Genomic DNA, 20,504 nt, shown 5'->3' with positions numbered 1-20,504 from the left:
TATCAGGACATTGGGGTGGCATATATCGGCTTACATGTTTAAATTGAGATGGATCCATTGAGGTTCTTTGAGAGTGTCAACAAGCATATTGATAGAGGTGAACTGGTGGACATAGTGTACTTAAGACTTTCAAAAAGCTTTTGACAAGGTACCTCACCAAAGATCCTCGAGTAAGCTTAGCAGTCACAGCATAAGGAGAGAGGTCCTCTTGTGGATCAGGAACTGGCTGGGAAACAGGAAGCAGACAGTAGGAATAAATGGACAGTTCTCCCAATGGAGAGCTATAGAAAGTGAAGTCCCCCAAGGAGCGGTCTTGGGATCTGTGCTTTTAAACTAAATGCTATAGAGTTAGGAATAAGCAGTAAGGTGGCCAAGTTTGCTGATGATATTAAATTGTTCAGGGTCATTAAAACAAAAAGGGATTGTGAAGAACTCCAAAAGGACCTTTCCAAACTGAGTGAATGGGTGGTAAAATGGTAAATGCAGTTTAATGTAAGCAAGTTATACATATTGGATCAAAGAATCATAATTTCACATACATGCTCATGGGGTCTGAACTGGTGGTGACTCACTAGAAACAAGACCTTATAGTAGGTACCTTGATGAAGATGTTGACTCAGTGTGTGGCAGCTGGGAAAAAGTCAAATTCCATGTTAAGGATAATTAGAAAAGGGACTGAAAATAAAACTGCCGAAATCATAATGCCGTTATACAAATCTATGGTGCGACTGTATTTGGAAAACTGTATACCGTTCTGGTCACCTCACCTCAAAAAGGATATTGTAGAGTTGGAAAAGGTCCAGAGGAGGGAAACCAACATTATTGAGGGGATGGAGTGACCCCTTTGAGAAAAGGTTGCAGCATTTGGGGCTTTTTTGTTTAGGGACAAGGCAAGGTGACATGATGGAAGTGTATAAAATTATGCACAGCACAGAAAAAGTGGATAGAGAAAAGTTCTTCTCCTCTCAAATACTAGAACTTGTGGACATCCAATGAAGCTCAATGTTGGAAGACCCATGACAGACCAAAGAAAGTACTTCTTCACACAGCGCATAGTTAAACTATGGAATTTGCTCCCACAAGAGGCAATGATGGCCACCAACTTGGATGGCTTTAAAAGATTAGACAAATTCATGGAAGATATCAGTGGCTTCTAGCCATGAAGGCTATGCTCTGCCTTCATAGGCAGAGGTGGTATACTTCTGAATAGCAGTTGCTGAAAACCTCAGGAGGGGCGAGTGCTCTTGCATTGAGGTCCTCCTTGCAGGCTTCCCACGGGTAACTGGTTGGCCACTGTGAGAACAGGATGCTGGACTAGATGGGCCATTGACCTGATCCAGCAGGCTTTTCTTATGTTCTTAAGGTGCAGCTTCAGTGGGACTGTCATGATGAGTTCCTGTATTTCAGAATGTGGGCTGGTAGAATGTGCCTACAGTTTCCTAAACTACTGAAGAAAAATGGCATAAAAAGTAGGTGCTTAAAACATGTGATTTTCCTATGAGGGCTGAGGCCAAGTGAAGGGTGGCCGTCCATTAAGACAATGTTTAGCAAACAATATTATTTTCAGTGTATGCTTAAAACATTTCTATTTAGACAAGCCTATCCAGAGATGTTGATGCACTTTAATCACTTTTTAGTTTGCTACTGTTTTAATTGTCTTTTTAGATTTTAAAAGTTGTTAGTTGCTTGTTTTTAACTGTTTTTATTGATAATTTTAATGTTTCTCGTAAATCACTTAGAGGTTTTCTTACAATCAACCAGTATATACATTTTGTTAAATAAATAAATACAAATAAATGTTTACCAGAAAAACCCCACTTTGATTAAGCCTGCATCCCATGAGAAAAGTGGGGAGCTGAGTATCAGGTCTGTGGGAGAGTGGGGACAGTAAGTCCAGTTCTTCTTATTATCTACCTCCTATTTACCGACTAGGGGATGCCACCCATTCGGGAATGCTCTCTGGGCCTCAGAAATGGAGAACAGGATGTTGAAGAACTCTTATCCTTAATCCTCCCAGAATGCATTGCTTGCTTAACTAAATAGGAGCAACCAATGATAAACTGAGACTGTATATTTTGATGAGCCTCTGGTGGGCAGTATCCACTCACCATTGCATACAGAGGTGCTTTTGGTTTCTACATTTATGTTAAAAATATTTTTTATCAGGCCTGACCATTCATACTTTGTTTATTATGCCTGTATAAAATTTGGGTTACCATTAAAGCATTGACAGCCACTGGGGCATTTGTCCATGTTATGTGTATACTATTCAGAGTTTTACAACACTGTCAAGAGAAATACCTTTAATACGACCAGGCTGACTCAGCTTAAAAGATAAATCCCTTAAAATGGATTTTGAAATGGATTTTTCCTGCTTCTCTTTGTTCCAATTTAAGAAAGAAAAATTTGGCCAGTATTATTTGCCTAGTGTAGCTCACACGCAATAAAGAAAAGAACATTCACATCAACATAAAAAGGCAGTGCTCAAATCTCAGTTGTGAGGTGGCCAATTTTCAAGATGGATCCACATGTAGCAAGGCAGAATTATGTTTACCATTAGCTATCATCTTCTCAGGAAGTATGAAATCCCTTCATATCTTCCTGAAGAATATATAATTCATTCTGAAATAAACTACATGTCAGGGCTAGGCTTGGGTTTTGGGTGGCTCTGTCCATATCTAGTTTGGGAAGCTGTGTCTGTCACTCCAAGGTCCTGGGAGATCAGTGGTGGTGGTGGGAGCTTGAGATGAAAAATGGAGCCTGGAGTCTAACAGCCAGAAGATACTGCTCTATTGCTCAGTCAGTTATACTAGTCGTGGCAAATGCAGAGGCCAATGACCCCCCCTCCCCATTCCCTTCTGTTTTTCAACAGGACTTTAGGCCTGACAAAAAGCAACCCTATGCAGCTCACTCAGCAGGAGCCACACGTATATATCAGAATTGGGTTGCTGCTGAATGCTGTGGGGTAATTAAAAAAATTGCATGGGTACTCAAGCAAAGGGGTGCTGAACTGTTCCTCCCAGAACTGTCTCTCCCTAAGCTGGTTTTCTCCTGGTGAGGCACTAAGATCAGAATCTGGGACAAAAGAGCATGTAATCAGAGGGTGGCTTTTTTGGAGGTGGGGAGGGAACTGTGGTGATGGAAGGATTTAGTACCCCCGTCAAATAGCGTACTGTAACTGGAACATGCATCCCAGCTGTACAGGATTTTGGCATACCCCATATCCAGATGTTTAACTGTCATTTTATTTATTTATTAGATTAATATCCCTGCCTTCTGCCCAGTAGTGGCAAACAAAAGCACTAAAAACACATTAAAACATCATAAAAGCAGACTTTAAAATATATTAATACAAAACATCCTTAAAATCATATTAAAACAAAACAACTTCAAAAGTATATTTTTAAAAAGCTTTAAAAACATATTAAAAAGCAATTCCAACACAGACGGAGACAGGGATAAGGTCTTAAAAGGCTTGTTGAAAGACGAAGGTCTTCAGCAGATGCCAAAAAGATAACAGAGATGATGCCTGTCTAATATTTTTAAGGGGAGGGAATTCCAAATGGTAGGTGCCACTACGCTGAAGGTCCATTTTTTATGTTGTGCAAAACGGACCTCCTGATAAGATGGTATCTGCAGGAGGCCCTCACCTGCAGAGTGCAGTGACTGACTGGGTATATAAGGGATAAGAAGGTCTTTCAGGTATCCTGGTCCCAAGCTGTATAGGGCTTTGTACACTAAAACTAGAACCTTGAACTTAGCCTGGTAGCTAATAGGTAGCAATTCTTTCATCAACAGGGTGACATGTTGGCGATACCCTGCCCCAGTGAGCAGACTCACCGCTACATTTTGCACCAGCTGCAGCTTCCGAACCAATTTGAAGGGCAGCCCCACATAGTGCACATTACAGTAATACAGCCTGGAAGTTACCAGTGCATGGACAACAGTGGTCAGCTCTTCCCATTCCAGAAATGGCTGCAGCTGTCTTACCAGCCACAGCTGGTAAAAGGCACTCCTAGCCACTGAGGTCACCTGGGCCTCTAGCGAGAAAGTTGGATCCAAGAGCACCCCCAGACTATGGACCTGCTCTTTCAGAGGGAGCCCAACCTCATCCAAAGCAGACAACTGACCAATTATCTGAACTTGGGAACCACCAACCCACAGTGTCCGCATCTTACTACGATTCAGACTCAGTTTACTGGCCCTCATCCAGCCCACCACAGAGTCCAGGCAGTGGCCCAGGACTTGCACGGCCTCTCCTGATTCAGATGTTACAGAGAAATAGAGCTGGGTATCGTCAGCATACTGCTGACACCTTGCCCTAAATCTCCTGATGACCGCTCCCAAAGGCTTCAAATAGATGTTAAACAGCATGGGGGACAAGATGGTACCCTGCGGCACCCCACAGCATAACTGCCAGGGGGCCGAAAGACAATCACCCAATGCTATTCTTTGAAAACGACCCTGGAGGTAGGATCAGAACCACTGTAAAACAGTGTCTCTGATACCCATCTCACTAAGTCGGCTCAGAAGGATACCATGCTCAATGGTATCAAAAGCCGCCGAGAGATAAATAAGAATAATAGGGTCACATTCCTCCTGTCTTTCTCCCGATAAAGATGATCCACCAGGGCGACCAATACTGATTCAGTCCCATAACCGGCCTGAACCCAGATTGGAATGGGTCAAGATAATCTGTTTCATCCAAGAGTACTTTGCTGCGTCACCAGCCTCTCAATCATCTTCCTAAAAGAGGGTATTTGCGACCGGGCAGTAGTTGTCACAAACTAATGGGTCCAGAGTGGGTTTTTTCAGGAGCGGTCGGATCACCGCCTCTTTCAGGGTGGCTGGAACCACTCCCTCCCGCAAAGACACACTGACCACACCCTGGATCCACTCGGTCAACCCGCCTTGGCAAGCTTTAATAAGCCAAAAGGGTAAGGGTTCAGAGGACACATTGCTGGCTGCATTGTCGCAAGCACTTTGTCCATGTCATCAAGTTGCATCAACTGAAACCGATCCCAAGAAGTTGCAGCAGATGTTTTACTGAACACCTCACTGGGGACTACAGCAGATGTGGATGGGGCATCAAGATTGCTGCAGTGCAGTGGAAAGCAACTTTACCCTAAAAGTGCAATATCTTTACTCTCAAAGTACCCTTGCAATCAATTCATAGTCTGGCCGTCAGCCATGAGGTTCCCAACTCAAGACTCAGAATTCCTGGTATTATACCAAATGGACAATACAAAAGGAATTATTTTGTATGAGATCAATCCCCATGGCACACAAATATAAGATTTGCCAGATCACAAACAAACTGCTATTACCATAAGGCTGGCAGACAGAATTAACTTTCTTTGTACTGTGAAACAGGACCAAAAAAAATCCTATTTCTTTATCAATATACTTGAAATTTTGCATCTTCCACCAAATGCAAATCTTTATTGCTTAGCCAAAGGCTACCAATCATGCAATAGTACAGTAAAAAGTGGCACACCACTAAAAATACGATTAAAACAAATGGAAAGTATCTAGGTTATCCACTGGAATATCAAATATATATCCAAATAAAGTCCTTTTTCTAAGAGGTGCAAAATGTGTAACCCAATGTTGACTTCAAAGGTTTTTAAACAACACTGATAAGTAAAATAGTATCCTGAACGCTTTTAAAAGCTTTAAGATGTTGAAGAAATTATTCACTATAGACATTACTGACATTTCTTTAAATATTTATCTCTTCACCTCTGCTAAGTTTGAGACGGCTTATGGAAAAGAATATTAAATCATACATTTTTTAACACGTATGAAAGAAATACAGAATGAAGTTCTGGAAAAAGAAATGACTGACATTTACAAAAGTGGAAGCAAGCATGACGTTCACATAGAACTGTGGAAATGCAAAGTACTATGGCAAACAAATGCCTCAAGAATGAGAAGAAAGAAGAATGAGAAGCTTAGAAAATGGTTCTCAGGCAGCTAAGGCGTTTCTCTTTGTAGTTAAATCATTAATGGACGGAACGTAGAATATAATCATGCATTCTCAAAAGCCTGGACTTTAGCTTTACACATGGTTAAAATCTCCCTGATATTATGCCACATGGAAGCCATTGCAATGAAAAACATTTACAATGTCGCTTTCACTCACCGAGAAGAAAGGCTTGGCTTTCCACTTTTACTACAGCTGGTATAAATTCCTGGGCCATCATCAAAGAAACTTCCAAGTGCCAGTTTTTGCCTGATAGACTCCCTCTCATTTTTTTGAGCCTAAAAAAAAAGAGAATATGCAGAAAAAAACAATTATCACCAACCCACTGACAGCAAACCACATTCCTGTAAATAGCTAATCCAACATATTAGTACTCACAATGCTATAATTTAAGATGAGCAGGTATAGAGCCATTACATTTACCCGGCAAGGTATGTACTCCCTCAGTTCCCTTCAAATATAAAATACATGTTGGAATGTTTGTCTCAGACTTTTTTGTCACTATAGTTGATCATGATTGTAACATTATGATAAAGAAACCTTCCTCAACATGGCACCCTCCAGACATTTTGGACTACAACTCCCATCACCCCAGCCAGCATGAACAATGATACGGGACGATAGGAGTTGTAATCTAAAACAGCTGGTGAGCACTATGTTGGAAAAAGCTATGTTAAAGCAAGGGCTATTTTTTTTAACCAACTTACTGAAACACCAAGTAGCCCATGAACGGTCCAATAAATAACTACCTTTCTTGCTACATCTTTCAGTGTCAGAGATGACTCCTTCAAGCCCCCTTCAGTTCTTGTTTTTCTCATTTGATATTCACATTTGGAGGATGCCCCAGAGCACCCGATTTGGTGCGTACGTGGGGGGCTGGGAGGAGCCTGGAAGGGATAAAAACCAAAGTGGATGGAAGGAGGTAGGGACGGGGAAATTTTTGATTCCGTTCATGTTTAAAGCCGAATCTATCAAATTTGCACTTTATGAAACAATATAAGAACCAAAGCACAGCCATCCTTCAAAATTCACATCTGAATTTTGTGATGCAGTTTTCCAACAAGGCAATGTTTACAAAAATGCATATATTAGGTAAAAATGTGCATAAAAAGTATGTATTAGTGAAAATAGCATTCAAAAATACATTAAATTATGGGAAACTGCTTGCTAAGATGTGTGTTGTTGTTCTCATGTGCCTTCAAGTTGATTACAACGTATGGCGACGGTATGAATCAGCAACCTCCAAGAGCATCTGTTATAAACCACCCTGTTCAGATCTTGTAAGTTCAGGTCTGTGGCTTCCTTTATGGAATCAATCCATCTCTTCTTTGGCCTTCCTCTTTTTCTACTCCCTTCTGTTTTTCCCAGCATTATGGTCTTTTCTAGTGAATCATGTCTTCTCATGATATGTCCAAAGTATGATAACCTCAGTTTCATCATTTCAGCTTCTAGTGATAGTTCTGGTTTAATTTGTTCTAACAGCCAATTATTTGTCTTTTTCTCTCTAAGATGTGTACCTTAGTAAAAACCACTAAAGAATTTTCATGAGAATTTTTTTAAATCACAAATTGCTGCAGAAATGCAGAGAACTGAATTTAAGACTGGAAAAATGACAAACAGAGAATCAAAATTAACAACCTTCCACCCCCAGAAAGGAAGCGTGTGAGGAGGGGTAGGGGAAGTCCTTTACAAGTGGATCAGTTCAGATCTCTGGCAAGAATCGCAGAGTGGGGAAAAAGATGGAAAAAGAGAAAAGGGGGTGTCAGAGTGAGAACAGGGGTGGTCACCCACTTTTGGCTATGGCCTCATCCACCCCAGGCATACGGTTGATAGCTTACCCACGAGGAAATGTGCCCCTCAACAGGAAAAAAGGTTCCCTATATTAATTCAACCTAAGGAGTAATAGCTTTTAATTCATACTTTGTTCAAGCTGGAAACTGACACCACACTGTCTGATTTGAAGCAATTATAATGATCTCTCAGCTTCAATGAATTCTGCTTGCCTAGTGATTTTGAATAGCATCACCATTAGCTGTACTAATTAGTGATCGATCACCCATAGATGTGATCGCTAACTGAACACAAAAAACATCAATGGCAATGCACGGAGCATCATGCATCTAGTATAAAGCTTTTCTGTCTCAAAACGTGCAGTGGCAAACAAACTGCAACATGAGAAAAAAAATATCCTTAAGAGCGCACTGGCTGAACTTAATAAACTGGTATATTTATTTTCACTTTGCCACAAGCACTGCTGTAACTGAAAAGAAATCTCCGGGGATTCCCTCATCAGATTTTGTTTTCCATACAGTCTCTTATATGCTACTGAAGATGCTTCCATCTGCACCTCTGTTTTATGAACCTTGAAAAAAAAGTAAGACGTGGAGACATTCACGTAGGAAGAAACTATGACATTGCCAAAACACAAAGACCTAGAGGTAACATCAAGTCAACTACAAGCAGCAAAATGTACTGTGGAGTGTTCCTTTGTCAGATTCCAGCCACTCCATGCACCCAGATTTCCACCCCCTCTCCCCCAAACAGACAGTCAGCATTATAAGGCCAACAAACGCAATCCTCATAGACTGTTCTTGTTGTCCTCATCCTCCACGAATTTCTTTCTAAAGGGTTTTGTACATCTGCAAGCCTTGTAGTTTCTCCAACCTGCTGATAACTTCCTCTTGTATGTAAGTAGAGCTCTTTTGTCTTACATAAGCAATGGTCCTCACAGACTAACATAGGAACATGCCTTATACTGAGGCGGACCATTGGTCCACTTGGCTCAGTAATGTCTACACTGACTGGCAGTGGCTTTTCAGGGTTTCAGGCAGGGAACCCTCCTAGCCCTACCTGAAAATATCAGAGATTGAACTGGGGACCTTCTGTATACAAAGCAGATACTCTACCACTGAGCTAGTGAGCTAAATACCGTAAAAAGAGGTAATTATGGCTAGCACTCTGCGCAATATCCTATGAGTTCCTTCCTTAACAAAGAGTTTTCCTCAACTCCCATGTCCACGGTAGGAGCTAATTTTATCATCTCAGCATTACGTTGGCCAGGCCTTTTTAAAAACACTTTTATTCATGTACACATGCAATATTTAAAAAACCACATTATTAATCAGTAGATGTGTCAAGTGCTACTTTACAGAATCTGCTACCCATTGCAGATCTCAGCTATATAACAATGCTTCATTACAAGTCTCAGTATGAAATCCACAAATTTCCTAAACATTGTATACAGAAGTTTAAAACACAAATATTGACTACGGTTGCATGTTCAAAGCCAGAGCATGGGATGCTTTAGTTTGGTCCACATTTTTAAAGCAAATTGACGTGATTGACACTTCCTGGATTAAATACATAGATTGGAATGAAATTTCAGTTTTTGCACTTCTTAGAACTTTGGAAAACATGCCAAATGCACATAAAATTGCATATTTTGGGATAAAATGCATACAAAAGTATTATTTTAGAGTAAAGTGCATATTTATGTAAAAAATCCAAAAATAATGTGTTTGTTGTATTCATTACTGCCATTCCACTTGCAAAATAGCACTCCCCCTCCTCTCTCCTGAGGGTTGAGGGATCCTTTGGAGCAGAGTTTGGGGGCTCATGGGTAGAGGAGAGGAAAAGGAAATCCTCTTGCACAATGTTGGATATAACCCTGTGTTTTTAAATTGCAGATTGATCTGGAATGGGATGGAATGAATTTATGAACACATGGGGAACTGACAAAAACCAGAAACGGACCGATCTGTTTATCCCTATTGAAGCCATCACACTTTTTCTGTTTATAGAGGTTAAAAGAGTGTGCGCAATTTTAGGCCCATGTATTTTAGGCTATATATACTTGTAAGTACTTGCACATCAATGCATTCGATCTGTCAGTCTGCATCAGTGCATTGGCAGTAGTACTTAAGGTAGCCACATTTTACCTGCAATATGAGGACAATTAAATTGTGAAGATGACGCAAATACAAGTGGCACAGCAATGACACAGTTAACACATTAACTAATGTGACAGCAGAAACTGGCATAATTATCATCATTATAAACTGGCAGGCAAAAATGCAGCCATGTGGCTACAGCAAAAATTCACAGCAAACCACTGGAGAATTATTAAAAAATAAATGCATAAAACGATTTTCTATTTTTTAAAAAGGGAAGTATATATACATTTATGGGCCAATAATGTTGGTTTTATTTTTCACTATGTGGTAGTGGAGGTCACCAAGACTTTCCAACCCATTAAAAAGCCAAATATTGCACCTGCATATTGGAAACTTGGGGTTTATGCTTTTAACTTTGGCAGCTAAACAACATTAAGGAAGCTGGCTAACTCATCTAAAAACAAGTTAGCGCTAGCTATTATATCAGGCTTATAAGTCTGCTGGCAAATATTATATACTGCGAGGTTGTTTCACAGGATGTTTATGTACTTCTTAATAATGCCCTCTCCCCCGCTTCCTAAACATTTGAAAGTTCTTCTCTTTATCCACTAAAAGACTTGGTGGCTTTCCTGTGGGAAGATGTAACCAGAAGTTCTGGGTTGGTTTGCTTATGTAATGCCAAATCATAGCTTGAAATTACATTTGAATTGGCCCAGAGACTTGACCACAGATACCTTAACGAGTTTGGTATTTTAGAGTTGCCTGGAATGGTTAATTAAATGTATGGAAGCTCAGAGCAGCATTTTAGCTTCAAATCAACCTGTAAGGTGGGCTAGGCAGAAGGTCAGTGCCTTGCCCAAAGCCATTCAGTGCATAAGCCAAACAGAGATTTAAACCTGCATTTCCCATATCTGAAGTCCAACATTCTACTTCAGGCATAGCCAGCATGGTGTCCTTCAGGCTACTGGGCCATGCTGGTTGGGGCTGATAGGAGTTGTAGTCCAACAACATCTGGGGGGCACCAGGTTGGCTACCCCAGTCTAAAAACTATACCCGCTTGTCTATTTAACTGGACAATGGTATAAACAATCACTTGCCTCATAATGTTTTAAAATTATATTATTTGATGTTGACTAGATGTTGTTGGACTACAACTCCCTCCATCTCTGATCATTGGCCATGCTGATGGGAGCTGTAGTCCAAAAACATTTGGAGGACATCATATTTTGGCCATCTCTGTTCTACCTAGTATGCCTTACTAGCACAAATGATTAATCTATCCCTAGTTTCCTATAGATCCATTCCTACTTTCCCTATCCTCAGTAGGTCTGGTGAACACAACTGTTCTCTTCAAAACAGTTGAGAAATCAAATTCTAAACAGAAAGAACAAATTAACCGAGCACGATTTGCTGCCTTGATAGGGAAAAGCACCTAGTGTTGAGCTAACCTGGGGTGAGGAAATCTCCAGATGTGGCACTCTATTTCCAAGAACGTTTCTTGATCTGGCCCCCCTTGGTGTGCTTCAAACAATCCTTACTGTATAAGCATTGCAGCATCTCTGTTTTATTGCTGCTTTTTATGGTGTTTCAGAAATGCTGCTGACTTATTCTCATTATTTTCTCTAGCCTTAGCATCACAAAAAGCTCGTGGGATCATTAGCTGATTGCTCACCCAGCGGCAATAACACATCAGAGGATAATTTTATTGACCCTTTTAAAGCACATTTTATTCCAGATTTTACCAATAAATGAATTTTATGTGTTAATGGTGGACATTCACAGTGGTAATATGAAGTAAATTCAAAGGCAGCAAAATTGCACTTTAACTAGTATTTCAAATATCTAGGCTCCAGGGTCAATTTTTTAAGGAGCTAAAACCAGCTATTTTAGGTACCAGCTAAGGAGTGAGATGAAAAACACTAACACTCTCAAACACCAGCATCAGAGTTTGTGACCTTTTCCCAACCCTGCATGGAATATGTTTTTTTTAAAAACTGACCCCAGTATTGCAAATTTGTAAAGCTAGCAGGTTGAAGTTCTCCAACTGTGAAAATATAAAGCCGCCTTATAGTCAGCCAGATCGTTAGTCCATCTGACCAAACCTTGCCTGTTCTGACTAGCAGCACTTTCCAGGGTCTTGGATCTTTCCCACTTATTCTGGGAAAGATGTCAAGGACTGAACTTGGGACCTTCTGCGTGCAAGCTATATGCTTTGCACCTGGGATTATGGCCTCTCCCAAACTGTACTACAGGCTCCATAGCACACAAGCTAGGTATTATTAGCCTTCCATGATTAAGCCGTACAGTTGCATAACTAACTAAATAAACAACAAAACATCCTTGAATCCAACAAGATAGGTAAAAAAGGTAAATGTGTCCTCGCACTTATAGTGCGAGTCGTTTCCAACTCTTAGGGTGATGTCTTGCGACATTTACTAGGCAGACCGTTTATATGGGGTGAGATTGCCAGTTCCTTCCCCGGCCTTTCTTTACTCCCCAGCATATGCCGGGTACTCATTTTACCGACCACAGATGGGTGGAAGGCTGAGTGGACCTTGACCCCTTTTACCGGAGATTCGACTTCCTCCTTTCGTTGGAATCGAACTCCGGCTGTGAGCAGAGCTTCGGCTGCATTACCGCCACTTACCTCTCTGTGCCAAGATAGGTAGTAGAAAGCAAATTCAGTGGTGGCTGGTGCCCACTGGGACTAGCAGAGCAGAAGGCAGGGAGGCCAGAAGTAGCCAGAGCCAGAGCCAATGACAGGTTTGTTATGTGCCTTCAAGTCGATTACAACTTATGGTGACCCTATGAGTCAGCGATCTCTCCAATAGCATCTGTTATAAACCACCCTGTTCAGATCTTGTAAGTTCAGGTCTGTGGCTTCCTTGATGGAATCAATCCATCTCTTGTTTGCCTTCCTCTTTTTCTACTCCCTTCTGTCTTTCCCAGCATTATTGTCTTTTCTAGCGAATCATGTCTTCTCATTATGTGTCCAATGTATGATGACATGAAGGTAGAACGAACTTATTCTACTTTCGTCACTATCCTTGTCCCTGCTGAGTTCTATGTGGGAAAAACTGAGAGTAGGGAGGAGGAAGCAGACAGCCAGGGCGACTCTCTGGACTGGTTGTAAGCAAGGAGGCAGGAGCGCTGGGAAGAATCAAGACAGAGGTTGGTGGGACGGTGCCCCATTTGCCCTAATGGATCAGCCTCCACTGAGTAAAATGCATCAAATTCCCTCCATAGGGAAACCTGTGCAGTCAGTAACCCATCCATCAGAACTATTTCACAGATTCTCAGGCAACAAGTACTGATCAAAAGAAGAAAAATATAAACAGTGCAACTTTTTCGACACTCTAAGGATAAGGACAAGCATATACTTGTAATTTGATGTCAAGACCTCAGCCATGCAACTAAAGTTATTTTTAAGTATGTTATTACCAGACGTAGACAATTACTATATTTAAAGTTCCCTATCACAGCTGGCATGCTTTTTAAAGGCATGCCAATGTAGCAGTTTATATAAACCCTCCACGCCCTGGTAAACTTACTGTACTGTCCAATTTCAGAAGTTTCTACTCAATGGGGAGGGGGGGAGGGAGACAGATGAGAAAAAGAAAGACCACACAAGTTTCAAATATTTATCAAAACAGCATTGCCTACAAATCACCTTAACACTTTTCCAGCACCTGATTTTAATCGCTCCATAAAGCTGACAGCTGAAATGTTTATATAGCAAAACAAAAAGGCACAAAGAATGCAATATTCTGAACTAAAACAGAAAGTTGGTGTAAATGTTGATCATGACAACAAATGACATTATATAGCAAAATAAAGAGACACTATCATGAACATGCACATTGATTTTTGCAGCCCTCAAGGATGGTTTGCGAGTGCCTTTTTTTTGTTCTTTGGCAACTGCATAGCTCTGATTTGTTTCCCTTCTGCAAAAGCAGTGATTGCCCCAAGACAAAAGAGCCCTTTTTGTCTCTTACCTTTTTATAATTCCCCTCCATATCCAATGTGGATACTTCAGTGATGATATCATCCATTCCATCACTATCCAAATGCATTCTTTTAACTTAAAAGACCCAAAGAAAACAAAACAGGTCACTTTCTCTTCTGCCTATAACTTATCCTACGCTTCAAGTCTCCTTTCACATGGCTCATTCTTAAAAACTGCAATTTCAGATGGCAACTTAAAACCAGATCAGACACTTCAGCCTTCTTTTTCATTCAGTGAAACTGCCCGGTGCATATTTCTTTCACTGTGGTGCGGAGGAGCAAATCATTTCTCTGCAGTCAAAAATCTCTTCTTCGCTGACGCTTGGACCTGTCAGGAGCATAATCTTCTCCCCAGCTGCTATCACCTACCTCTGAAGTATGCAGCTACAATCCACTCCAAAGTATGCTGCTTTTTTTCTCTCTCTCTCCTAATAAAGTAAAGGCTGGCTTTGAGTTGCAGCCAGCTGATTACACTTCTTCGCCAGTTACACAAGGAAAGCAACAATCTTCCTCTGGCCGCTGGTAGGGCAGGTTAAAAATAGATGGAGGCCTGCCTAGCAGACTACACCAGAGCAAGAAACACACGCACGCACAGCCCTGCTATTTTCAAAACAGAATGTTCTAAAAAATCAAGGCCTCATACCTACAGTCATAAGCAGCGGACCAAAGAACCCATACGCGTGCAATGAAACTTCAGAGGCCACGCTTTCTAAAAGCAGCACTCATGTGCCAGGTTGCCCAAACCTAGGGCAACTCCACGAAGCGTCCAATGCAGCCTGAAAATGGAAACAGACTGCCTTCAAGTTGATTCTGACTTATGGCAACCCTATGAAGAAGGTTTTCATGGTAAGCGGTAGTCAGAGGGGTTTACCATTGCCTTCCTCTGAGGCTGAGAGGCAGTGACTGGCCCAAGGTCATCCAGTGAGCTATGTGGGGATTGAACCCTGGTCTCCCAGGTCATAGTCCAACACTCTAAACACTACGCCACACTGGTTCATGCACAAAAACACACCTGAGGAAAGACCCATCATCACACAGTGGCAAAGCACCTGCTTTGCATGCAAAAGATTCACCATCTCCAGTTAAAAGGATGAGGTAATACAGGGGTGGGGAACCTTGTTCAGCCAGAGGACTGCATGTGCTTCTGGGCAATTTTGTAGGAGCCGCATGCCTGAGGTGAGTGGGGCCAGAGGTAAAAAAATAGGGTCAGAGGGCAGAACAACAACTGTAAGTTTTAGTTTTGTATAAATAGGCTAGTTTCTACACACACTCGCATATCCCTGTCTATCCTCCATCCAAGCAAGCAACCAGCATGATCAGAGTTGAAGGGCACCTTCCAGCTATGCAAAAAACACTCAAGGAGATTGTAAAGCAAGGGCGATGAAGGGTGATGGCCTTGGGAAAGGGAGCGTGGCTAGGGAGGAGGCAAGTCCTAGAAACAGTCCTGAGAGCCATATAGAGAAAGCTGGAGGGCCTCATTTGGCACCCAAGCCTGAGGTCCCCCCCTTTCCCGGTGAGATATCAGGAAAGACCCTTTAATGCCTGGGATGCTGGAGAGTTGCTGCTGGTCAAATCAAGCAATATTGTGCTGGATGCACTAAAATGGCCTTATAGGCCAAATCAGACCCCTAGGCAGGCCAAGGTTGGCCCATGGGCTCGAGGTTTATCACCCTTGGATTAAGTGGTGTAAGGCAGCTTCCTGTGTCCTCCCTCCAAAGGATCCCTTTTGATTGTGGCTTCAGAGATGGGATTTTTAGATGCCCAGCCTCTTTTCTTTTGCTCTTCCCCCCCCCCTAAAAATTTGATGAGCAGATCTTCTTGACAGATAGTTATTTAGCTAATTAGCAGCAGCAAACAAAAATCAAGTAGATGGTTACGGAGCCTGCCTAGAATCACTCCAGCTTACAATTATTCGCACACATATACAGACATCCTCTCTAAGGCATTTTTCTGCTTCAGGTACTTGCTCAGAAAAAAAGCAGGAGCTCTTAAAATCACTGGGTTGTATCCAATGGCATCGCTTAGTTGACAGTAAAGCTATTACACAGCAGAGTGGGGAGAGAAGCAGTGTTTGGCAATTTCCCCTCCCCACCGCAGCCCCTCCAATCAGTTTGGGGTGGGTGGGAGACTTTCCAGAGCATATTTAGGAAGGTCTGAGGGCTGTGGCAGGGGGAAGGGGGTATAACTGAAAACTGCTTTCCTCCCTGTGCCCCTGATGGAAGCCTTACCATCAGCTGACTGATACCACTGGATGCAACTCACTATTTTTGCTATAAAGTAGTACAGGGCATTTTTTGAAGTTCAAACTACACCTCACCTTGGAAATGCTGCTGCCAAACACAAAGTGTTGAGCAGCAGAGAGAGACAAATAGAGAGAGTGTGTGTAACTTTTGTATGGAAAAAGCACACTCCAACTTTCAGATTGAGACAAAGCTCCACTGACAGGTGCACATTTCAGGAATGCTGGGAACTTAGTGACACTAGATGAGCACACGCTTCAAAGGCGAAACCCACACATTCCCTGCTGCCTCTCATACTTTGCATCTGGAGTCTGTGTGGCTTTCCATACAACCAACCAGCCACTTTGGAGTTATGTCATTCATTAATCTTGTAATAGTGGATAACTTGATACCAGCCCTCCTTGTCTCTCTTGATTTTGTGCAATCTTAACTTTTATGAAAGATCAGAACAGTATTGGACAGGAAGGATGACTATATCAGATGTTTCATATCAACGCCAGCAGGAATCCTTCTCACCTGCCACAAAAAAGATAGTGATCATCTCCTGAAAGCACAAGGGACTGGGGGGTGGAGGAAGGACCTGTGCCATGTTGCGATTAATCCAAGTGTTAGTTCATTAGGTTTGATTGCTTTTCTTACAGAGTGCCTGTATACTTTTCATGTTGTGGTTTCATGACTAATCTCTCCCCCCCCCAATAGTGCTAGGAGCTAGCTAGACATTTGATCACACCAGTAAATTGGCTGCCTTTCCATCTCTGGACCCAATTTAAGATGCTGATATTAGCATTCAAAGCTCTAAATGGGGAAGGGCCATCGCTCAATAGCAGAGGATCTGCTTTGCATGCAGAAGGCCCTGAATTCAGTCTCTGACATCTCCAGGTAGGGCTGGGAGAGACCTCTGCCTAAATCCTGGACAGCCACTGCCTTTCAGTGTAGACGATACTAAGTTAGATGGACCTGACTTGGTATAAGGCAGTTTCCTACGTTCCTATGATGTGGATTATCTGAAGGATCACCTGCACCTCTTTGAGACTGCCCAAGCTTTATGATCAACATCCGAAATCCTGCTCTCTGTTCCATTGTGAGTGCCATGACATTAGCAAATAACAGGGACTGGGGCCTTTGCTGTGTTGGCCTCATTTTTAAAATGAAAGACATTTTTATTCTTGTCTGCAATCAGTAGAAGGAAAATGGAGACAATACAACAAAAGACTGAACGTGTGTATTTGAAAATCCCTGATGAAGGACCTGAGAGGTCCAAAACATGTTATATATTAAACTTTCTCCTCCTGCCCCTTCGCTTCCTGCTCCCTCTCTCTCCCCCCCCAATCCATTTGTCTGGGTTTCCCCCCTTTTTGCTGAACTATTTTCAAACTTGGAAATAAATAAATAACACATCTGAACTCAGTTCTGGGGCTGCACGGAAGGATGAAGGGGGGGTGCAGGAGGCCAACGCTTGCCTGGGCATTCAAATGCACCCGTTGTTTCCCCATGTTACTGGTATTTCATCAGTCACACCTGCTCACCAACAAAGGAAACACACAGCAATAATAAGGAATACGTGTGCTACCTATGAAGGAAAACACTTCTGCCTGGATTTTCTGATTCTTAAGGATCTACAGCAGCAAATATATAAGGTACTACACCCTACAATTGTTGATGATAAATAGCTTTATCAAGAGTATTTTCAGATGAGCCACAAGGTGAAAACATCTGTGTTGCCTTGGCTTTTTTGTCTAGACTACATAATGACATCAGTACTTCCCAAGGCCCTTTTGCAAATGTATGCTATTAAATTTCACTTTCCTCCCACAAAAGCACTTAAGATGATGAGACTACTTGTATCTATGTGTAAGTGCTTCAGAATTGGATAAGTGCCTAAATTTCTTGGGGATGAAACATTAAGGAAGACAATTTGCGTGACCCACCCCAATGAAACAAGAACTGCTGTGAAAGATTATGAGATTATAGAATTGCCTTTAAAATTCTACCTCTAAATCTCCTATAAAATGCCAATAAAAGATTTGACCCTACAACAAATTTACCAGCAACTGTAAGAACGCAAGGCTATTTAAAAGATCTCTCTAATACGCACCATTCAAAAGTTTTTAAAAAAGGCATGCATTAATATATGAGCCTAGCTAAATTTAATTATTTTCCTAGAAGGCTTCTATGTAATTACGTTTCTGCACACAGGAATTATGTTAATATGCTTAACTTTTTTATGGCACCCATCCTCACAGTTGACTCAGTGTGTCATTTCCAAGTGTTACTAAAATTAATTCTTCCTTTTTTTCCCCCTGCTCCACCCCCCCATAACACTAAAAGCCAATTATCAGCCGAACAAAAGAAATATCCATTCTTTAAAGGGGTGCAGATTTACAAAGCATGTTTGCAAGTTTTACTGCTGGGAATGTGACAAAATGTTCACACAATGTCATTCACAGCTCTTCAAAATACTCATGCACTCCCTTTTCCTGCAGACGATGGCAATGTTAGTGGGAAGCAAGCTTTTCCCATTTCTCTGTGGGAGTGATAAATGAGTCATAATTAAATATGCCTGCATTACAAGGGAATTCGTCTTTTACGTAGGTACTGCCGACAGCTTAGCAAGGACATTAAAACCATCTTACACAGCCACAGAAAAATACTGTTGTACTCACTAACACAACTCGTCCCCTCGAATACTATGAGTACAGAAGAGGCAGCAACGGCCTTACAAAGTCAATGTAAAACAGTACAGAATATAGTCAGGAATCAAAGGGTCCAATGCATGCCCCTCACAGCATGCGAGATCAGAGTGGGAATAAATAAATAAATAAACATGTGTGATTTAGATGTACATGCACATTACTTGGTTTTTCACCCCTTGATCCATCAACAGTTTGGATGCCCAGTACTTAAGATCTCCACTTTATAGGCTGCTAATGTGGTCATGTACACGGGTATGCTATCACATAGGGAAAGATTAGTGTGTACTAGGGTGTACATGGGGAGGGCAGGGTGAGCAGGCAGCCATTTCCCCGACTGTGGTTGCATTTTTACATTTTTTTCTTAATATGATCTGGGGAACAGAGATACGTGTGTGTTTGCATGCATGAAAGAGCAGGGCCCTGTCCTTTCACTAGCTAAGTAATAATGCTGTGTTTACCTTTCCTGCCTCACATCTCCAGAGGATAACTATTCTTACATGGCTGACTACATGTCTGATTTTACAGAGTTAGGCTGACAATGTGTTTGACTTTATGGCGAACAGACCTGCATTTGAAGGAGCCCTCTCTTTGAAGGGCTGTCCAGTTTAAAGATAAAAAACCATATAAAGGAGGAGCAGGGGCTTTGAAGTTGTCCATCAAGAGTTAGCACCTGGAGAGCAGACAGAGCAGGCACATAGATCACCTGGCCACAGTCTTCCCCACTATAGTATTTCTATTTAAATGATAGTAACTATTTCTCTTTTTGCATCTATACATATAAATTAGCATACACAAAGTTTATGCAAATTGGTGCCTTCCTTTTTCATCTTTTTTGGAAAACATAGAAATAACACAACTAATTTTTGCATATAATTAGGTTACACAAAAACAGCTTGTGGGAGAGCATATTCCTCCTCCTTTTTCCTAAAAACATGTTGGCCGTATTTCCTTTAATACAAATGTACCCTCAGAGATTTTCCCTAGTGCCCACAGTTGTTGTTATGTGCCCTCAAGTCGATTTTGACTTATGGCGACCCTATGAATCAGTGACCTCCAAGAGCATCTGTCATGAACCACCCTGTTCAGTTCTTGTAAGTTCAGGCCTGTGGCTTCCTTTATGGAATCAATCCATCTCTTGTTTGCCTTCTTCTTTTTCTACTCCTGTTTTCCCCAGCATTATTGTCTTTTCTAGTGAATCTTGTCTTCTCATTATGTGTCCAAAGTATGATAACCTCAGCTGAACTCGTACCTGCTGAAATTAAGCTTGGGAAGGTTTTACTGTTGCTTCTCCACCTGCACCTTCCAGGATGGACGGACAGACGGACGGTCTCTCTCTCTCTCTCTCTCTCTCTCTCTCTCTCTCTCTCTCTCTCTCTCTCACACACACACACACACACACACACACACACACACACACACACACACACACACACACACACACACACGGTTTGAAGAAAAGCTAAGATACTTTTTCAAGCCTAAATGCTACCTCAGAGTGGGGTGTATGTGCGCATGGTTGAAGCATGTGTGTGGTGCCCACAATACTTTCTCCAGTTTGCAGATGTGCCAACTGGCCCCAAAAGATTGGAGACTCCTGCTTTAGCACATATCCATATTAAACTGCTGGGTCACCAGGTGGCTAAAAAGTTACAATGGTGGCTACAAATTAGGAAAATATTTTCCCAGC

General features: G+C 41.7%; 1 protein-coding gene across 9 annotated transcripts in view; it reads right to left on the bottom strand.

The window, feature by feature from the left end:
* SCHIP1 (schwannomin interacting protein 1) overlaps positions 1 to 20,504 on the bottom strand; it is a 133,241-nt gene that overhangs the window by 27,257 nt on the left and 85,480 nt on the right. For 4 of the 9 annotated variants that reach the window (XM_061637184.1, XM_061637180.1, XM_061637181.1 and 1 more), the window contains one exon: positions 6,146 to 6,264. In XM_061637184.1, coding sequence (XP_061493168.1) covers positions 6,146 to 6,264 — 119 coding nt within the window. The other 5 variants (XM_061637182.1, XM_061637179.1, XM_061637185.1 and 2 more) reach the window with 3 other exon arrangements.

Source organism: Rhineura floridana, chromosome 7 (assembly GCF_030035675.1).
Source record: "Rhineura floridana isolate rRhiFlo1 chromosome 7, rRhiFlo1.hap2, whole genome shotgun sequence".
NCBI classification, from domain to species: domain Eukaryota; kingdom Metazoa; phylum Chordata; class Lepidosauria; order Squamata; family Rhineuridae; genus Rhineura; species Rhineura floridana.
This window is presented reverse-complemented; position numbering and strand designations above follow the sequence as displayed.